This window comes from Medicago sativa, chromosome 7, assembly GCF_051527215.1.
Source record: "Medicago sativa cultivar Bolivia chromosome 7, Bolivia_mono, whole genome shotgun sequence".
Lineage (NCBI taxonomy): Eukaryota > Viridiplantae > Streptophyta > Magnoliopsida > Fabales > Fabaceae > Medicago > Medicago sativa.
In genome coordinates this window covers 100,876,272-100,884,045 of record NC_140755.1, presented here as the reverse complement: position 1 = coordinate 100,884,045, position 7,774 = coordinate 100,876,272, and the positions used below count along the sequence as shown (strand labels likewise).

The 7,774-nt window shown below is 29.3% G+C and overlaps 1 protein-coding gene and 1 pseudogene across 1 annotated transcript; both read left to right on the top strand.

Annotated features, from left to right (window-relative positions):
* The first annotated feature begins 4,651 nt into the window (after window positions 1–4,651).
* On the top strand, window positions 4,652–7,302 carry LOC146911277 (galactinol synthase 2-like). The gene is made up of 4 exons (XM_085725634.1): window positions 4,652–5,068; window positions 6,223–6,533; window positions 6,618–6,752; window positions 6,860–7,302. Exons 2-4 carry the CDS (start codon window positions 6,447–6,449, stop codon window positions 7,055–7,057), a joined length of 420 nt encoding a protein of 139 aa, XP_085581760.1. The 5' UTR covers window positions 4,652–5,068; window positions 6,223–6,446; the 3' UTR covers window positions 7,058–7,302.
* LOC146911278 (galactinol synthase 1 pseudogene) lies at window positions 4,736–5,086 on the top strand (annotated as a pseudogene).
* Window positions 7,303–7,774: the final 472 nt, after the last annotated feature.

The window sequence follows — 7,774 nt, the reverse complement described above, 5'->3', positions numbered from 1 at the left end:
TACAAACATCATCACATAATTTCCTATTTTGTACATTATTGAACACGTATTTTTTTTTTTTTTTAAGAATGAACACGTAAATTATTTTTCTTTACTCTTTATATAATAAACATTTTTCTTACTTCAAATCAAAAATATATGTGACATCTTCACATTCTCCATCTTATTTGATGTTTTTTTATTTGTTTAGTTTATGTAATTTATAAAACATGAAATGACTAAAAAAGAATACTAAAAAAAAAATTATAAACTCATTCAAATCTCAATTCACAATAAATGAAAATGGTACACTCCTATAATACATGATTTCTTTTATGGGAAAATTGATAACATTAATCACCAAATAATATAAAAAATCTCACTTTAATTTGACGTGATATACATGGAACTTTTGTTCAAAAAATTGCATTTATAATCAAGAGTAATGCTTAATAGTACGAAAATATACAAAGAGAAAATCTACGAATTAGTTTACGTATTGATTTTAACTACAACCAACTCATGTATTCCAATAAGTTGGAGTATTATATTATTATTTTTTAAAAAAAATTAATATGAACTAACCAGCTGTGTATTGTGGAAAGTGGGACTGTTGTATTAACTTTATTATTATTTAAGAAAAACTGTAGTTGTGCCTATTCGTTAAATTTCGTACGGCAAGTCTCCGTACTAAATAGCACTGCTCCATAATCAATTATCATTGATTAAGTACTGTTAGGTGGAGAAAAATGTCTTTATCATTTTTTTTTCAACCAATCAAATCAAACCATATATCCTTTGTTTTAATTTTTAACTGGTCAGAGTTAAGCAAATCATCACAAGTTTTTATATGTTGAATTGTACATTACACAAGTGAACCAATAAAATTATAGCATAGTACCAATTTTAATATGTAAATCAATTAGAGTATAACATGCGTCACTTTTTATGTTGTGAGCCAATTAAACATTTTAGAATTAACCAATTTCGCATCATATTTTTTATTTGTTTAAAATGTAACTTGCTTCCATTATTTTCCTATATATAGTATATGTTTCTTTCATCATTTTCACATGCATATTTCTTCCAAAGAATGTTGTCAAACTCCAAAAAAATGTCAACCAAGATCCGATAACTTCTGTGAGATCAATTCGGTCATAGAATCATGAAGCAAAGTTGTTCGAATCATTCATGCTTGGTTCGTTCATGATGTCATCTGTGACACACATCTGTTCTATCTAGATATGGTTCTCATGGATGCATCAATATGTATATTATGAATGTAATTTTATTTTAACTTTCTTAAATTATTCTAATTTTTGAATTTTTATTTGAAATAATTTTTATATTTATTAAAAAAAAATTAAGCAAATGGAATCAAAAAACTAACAAACCAGTTCACCATAAAGTTCAGAGTTATAAGGGAGTCTGCAATGGGTTGGATCATTATATTTGGTTAAAAGAAACCCTAAGAAATGATATTGACAACACATTTTCATCAAAAAACTTAAGAAATTAGGTATATTGGTCATCTTACTTACATCTTGCTCAATATTTACTCCTGCATCTAATATAAAAGTTTAACTCACACATGACAAATTAATATATCTCCCTTAAATGTGAGACTCTCTGTGTCTATGATATGGTGAAATAGCCGAATAAGGTGTCAGTACAACATGGTAAAAAAGTAAGAAGACGAAAGAAATGATGAGGGAAGATAGTAAGTTACAAAAGATGTTTTGTTTTTTTCTTTCATGAGGGAAATAAATGACTAGGGAAGAGAAAGTAAATTACAAAAAAGAAAGAAGACGAAAGAAATGATGAGTGAAGATAGTAAGTTACCAGTAATTTTATGAGTTTGTTGAAGGAGTTAAAGATTATTGAATAATTATGCTACCATAAAATTAGACTCATTAAGAAAATGTCACATCAATTATAAATGTCTAATAAGCATGTATTTTATCAACTCAACATAACACATATTTGTTCAAATTTCATATTGACACCACATTTTCATTTAAATTTTTTAGATCCATGTATGTGGATAATCTCACTTATATATTATTCAACATCTACTCTTTCATCCATTGTATAAGTTTTACTCAAATTTGACACATTAACATCTTACCCTCAAGTGTGGAGTCTCTGCGTCTTTAATTATGTGACATAGTCAAATAAGGTTAAACGAAGGCACAACATGGTCAAAACGGTGATTTGATTGTAATTGAATGGAGGGAGGTTTATGTTCTTTTCTTTCGTGAAAAGAGAAAATGAAAACTAGAAAATGAAAGAAGATGAAAAATAAATTTGAGATTGAGAAATATGTCTAATGAAAAAGAAACTTTAGATTGAGTGAATTGTTGATGATTTTATGGGTATGTTGAAGGAGTTGAAGATTTATGGGTTATTAATTTATCAAAAAATTAGACACAATTAAAAAAATGTTTGAACATTTAAAAATGTCTAATAAATGCGTATTTTGTCAACGCAGCATAACACATCAGCGTTTTTATTTGGTTAAATTCTAACAAAGATCAGAATAGAAAGAATTTAAAATAATAGAAATTGGTTAAAAAATGTTGCATTAAAACAGATGGCACCCAAAAAATTAAATTGGATATAAAAATTAAACATATGAAATTTAAAAACTAACCAAACCGTTCATCGTACTGTTCAGAGTTCTGAGGGAGCCGACAATGGATTGTATCATCACATTAGGTTAAGAGCAACCACACAAATGAGATTGACACCACATCGTCACCTAAAACCATAAGACATTAGTTATATTGATCATATCATTCATGCATTTCTCAACATCTACTATTGCATCCAAATAAAGTCAGACCGAGGCACAACTTGGTAAAAAAAGGTGAGTTGGTAGCGGTTTCATAGATAAATATTTTTGTTAATTTTTTTTATTATGGGATTGTTCATTTATTTCATGAAAAGATAGAAAGTAAATTAAAAAAAAAGAACAATAAAAAGAAATTAGAACATGAGGGAGAAATGATAAGGAAATAAAATTAAGGAATGTTAGTTTCATTCGCGAGAGTATAGGAAATAGTGAGTTGTTGGTAATTTTACAGATATGTTACCAAAATAGTATACTTATTAAAGAAAAAATGTCACATCAATTCAAATTGTAAAATAAACATGTATTTTGTCAACTCAGTAGAACACATTTACATTTTTCCATCGTCAGATCCTACCAAAGAACAAAAGTGTAGCAATTTGAAATAACAGAGATTAAATAATCTTTTTTTTGCATGAACGAGAATGACATCCAGAAACTAAAATTTAAACAAATCCCAAAAACTAACAAAATAATTTATCATAGTGTCGAGAGTTCCGTTAGAGACTATTGGGTTGCATAATCATATTAGGCTAATAGCAACTACACAATTGAATCATATTAGGCTAAAAACAACTACACAATTGAGATTGACATCACATCTTCATCCAAAATTTTAAGACATTAGGTGTAAGGGTCATATCATTTATATGTAGTTCAACATCTACTCCTACATACACTGGAATTTTACTCACTCGATACATTCACATCTCTTTGTTAAATGTCAGACTATATGTGTTCGTGATCCACCACAAAGAACCACGCTCGTGCACTCTCTCACAATGTTAAATTGAGATATCATACAACTGTTAGGCCTTCTTAAGGACCAACCACTGGTGTGAATCGACACATTCGAGAAAGTTCAACCACACATGTGAGAATGATACCACATTTTCATCCAAAATATTAAAACTTAAGTATGAATTCTTTCATTTATTTGTTGTATATATTGAGCTTGAACTGCATTTGATATATCACAATATCCTCTCTCTCAAGTATGACGAAATTCTAGCCCGTGCTTGGCACGGGTTTCCATACTAGTTGTAAATAATAATAGAGAAAATGTACCCAAAAAAAAATAGAGAAAAAAAGTTTTGACCATGAATTTCATTTTTCAGTACAAGACCATCAAAATATTATATTTGCATCATTAAAAAAATGAAAAATATAGTATGGTTGATGGTGATATGGTCGCTATATCAGTTTAGTCATAATGAAAATATTTCATATATTTTTTTTTAACAGGGAATGTTTCATATAATTAATATTAACATGTCGGTAAGAAACTAAGAATCAGGAAACATAATTATCAAGATTTATATTCTATCAAAAATAAATAAAGATGAATGCAATATATATTTCTTTGGTTCATAAGAAAAGAGAAGACTTTTTTTTTACAATTAAAAAGAGAGACTTGATTCGTTTAAAACTATTAACTTATTTTTTATGAACAGTTTAAGACTTAACTTTGAAAAAAAAAAGACATATATGTTTGCATACTACAAAATTATTTTACCAATTAATATAAGTGCGTCCCTAAAAAATTAATATAAATATTATCTTTTTAATTTCAATTTTTGAAATGAACCATCATAGTAAAAAAAAAAAAAATGAAGGCATGCACACACGTGTGTATGATTTCAATTTTTAGAGATCATGTAGGATTTCATAGACTGCCATATTTCCTGAAAATCCGACATTAGTAATTACTTGATTATTTAATGAAATGTCATTAAACAACCGTAGATTCCTAAAAGAGCTTTGCAACCGTCGGATTAAAATAGCAAAAAATTTCTATTTAAGCAGCTCTCCACCCATACAATTTCTCACACTCTTAACCAAAAAAACCATTCTCCTTCAATCACTCCTTCACTTATTCACTCAAAAAACCTTCCTTCCTTCTTCATGGCACCTGCAATCACCACTGCTGCGGTTAATGCTACCGTCGAGAAACCAAAACTTGACGGTGGTAAAGGCCGTGCCTTTGTGACTTTCCTTGCTGGAAACGCTGATTACATCAAAGGTGTTGTTGGTCTAGCCAAAGGGTTGAGAAAAACCAAAACCATGTACCCTTTGGTTGTTGCTATCTTACCTGATGTTCCTGAAGAACATCGTAAGATCCTTGTTTCACAAGGTTGCATTGTTAAGGAGATTGCTCCTGTGTACCCTCCAGCCAACCAAACCCAGTTTGCTATGGCTTATTATGTCATCAATTACTCCAAACTACGTATTTTTGAGGTATATGTTTTTGACTAATTTTTTTATTACATATTTTTCCTTTTGCATGTGTTACACGTAGTTATGGTCCTCTGCCTATATTGTGGAGTGACACCTTTTTGTTTGTGTTTTTTTATTTAGTTGACTGTCTTGTTTCATGGAAACCGTTTCATGATTATGTACCTTTTAGAAATCAATACCTCTTTAACTAAAGGAATGTTGTTTCTGTACTTTACTCATTAGTCTAAGATTTGTGCTTGCTGTACCATAAAGTTTTAGGACAACACATCCAACGTTGTTTTTAGGATAAAAGTACCTAGGCACTTGTTTGTGTGCGTCGACCTCAAATAAATGGATTTGAATTATTTGATAACTAGTAAAAACACTAAAATATGTTTTTTTAGAGCAAAAACCTATACTCCTAATATGAGACGGAGGGAGGCAGTAATATGTTTTTTTTGAGGTAGGGAGGCAGTGTAATATGTTGTTGACTTGTTTCTTGTAAAAAAAAAAAAAACAATTATGTTCTATGTCTGATGCACCCGGGTATTGTAACAAAAACAATTCAGATTACACAGTTATGTCCCCCTAAAAAAAATATCATATTACACAGTAATTATTATTTTTTTAACGACCTTGATTTTTTCTTTTTAGGGTTTTACAAACAAGTGCCCTTAGGTTAAAGTCACTTGTTAAAGATTCAAATATGTTAAATACACGCTTCTTCAAAAAAAAAAATGTGTTAAATACACAAATTCTAAAATAAAATTTTCATTTTAAACTTCTTATCAAAGGAAACTTGTTACCATTTTTTTATTATTATTAATTTAGACTTAATGTTGAATTAGTAACTGTGCTAATTTGTTTTCACTTATTATTCTATTTTTTAGATAAATTTAAAATAGTTTTTTTGAATAAAAATAAATTTAATAGTTATTTATACTACACAAATTTCATTTGTTGAATTGTGATTAGAAGACGGTAAAACTTTCCAAAATCCAAAATTACAGGTTATTTTTTTAATTTTGAACTTCTTAACACATTGAAGTTTGCCTATGATACAAAAATCCTTATTTTTTTTATATTTTACTAATTCTGCGAATGATTGAAATTTTGTAGTTTGAGGAGTACTTTTTTATATTTTACTAATTCTGCGAATGATTAAAATTTTGTAGTTTGAGGAGTACAGCAAGATGATCTACTTAGATGGTGATATCCAAGTGTTTGAAAACATTGACCATCTATTTGATCTGCCTGATGATTACTTCTATGCTGTGATGGACTGTTTCTGTGAGAAGACACTCCTCAGTATAAGATTGGATACTGTCAGCAATGTCCTGATAAGGTTCAATGGCCATCTAATTTTGGACCTAAGCCTCCTCTATATTTCAATGCTGGAATGTTCGTTTTTCAGCCTAATGTTGCAACTTATCATGATCTGCTTGAGAAAGTTAAAATTACCAAACCAACCCCCTTTGCTGAGCAGGTATATATTAAATTAAAAATACATACTTTAATTTTTATTTTTATTCATAATAACAGTCTAATTACGAAAATGTTTTCTGAACAGGACTTTTTGAACATGTATTTCAAGGATAAATACAAGCCTATACCTAATGTGTACAATCTTGTGTTGGCCATGATGTGGCGTCATCCTGAGAATGTTGAGCTTGAGAAAGTTCAAGTCGTTCACTATTGTGCTGCTGTAAGATTGTTATTTCTAATGAATTATATATGTTTTTTTTCCAATTATTCTATAATTTTGTGCTTAATTAATTATAGCACTTAATTGATTGTAAAATTTGATTATAGGGCTCTAAGCCTTGGAGGTATACTGGAGAGGAACAGAACATGGACAGAGAAGACATCAAGATGCTGGTTAAGAAATGGAAAGATATATATGAAGACGAGACATTAGATTACAACAACAATGTCAGAGTGGAACGTTTCACAGCTGCTCTGTTAGAGGCTGGTGGTCTGAAGTCAATGCCTGCATCAAATGCTGCTTAATATGCTTCACTAATTACTATTTAATTAATAAAGTCTAGCTACGACGATCAACAAAGTATTTGCATCGTCTTAATTTTATTTTTTTGTTTTTGTTTTTGGGGTCTTATAGTTTTTGAGAGACTTTCTTTAGGAGTCAGTTTTTTTCTTTAATTTTGATCAAATCAGCCGTTACCTAAACGGTGGTGTGCTGTGGATATATATATCTTTAATTAATATTAATACTATTACTATTATTATGTGATAGAGATTTTATTTTGTTGATCTATTTATTCCTTTTTCCTCGATTGATTTTTTTTCTCTGCTTTCTTGCCTTATAAACTTATTTGTGTCTTGGATTTCTTTGGTTTACTTATTTTTTGTCTTCTTAAAAAAAGCCTACAGTTACGCCTACGGTGGCTGTTCAAGATTAAAGTTAAGTTTCCGCAGCATACGATATGCCAAAAAATAAAACAATTCACGATATAACTGTCACATATGTGTTGTAAATCAATTATGAATGTGTGAATAAATAATAGATTATGATCGTATTGTTAAGTCTGAATGTAATTATAGTAGTGTATGCTCATTTGGGAGAAGTTTTTGCAAATGCTTCGCCGATTGTTCTATAACATGCTCATACCAACCAATAAATATTTGGCTCTTGTTAAATTATGTATTGTGTATACCCCTGCCCTATTTCAAATTTTCCATAACTGAGATGATTTTTTTTTTAACAAA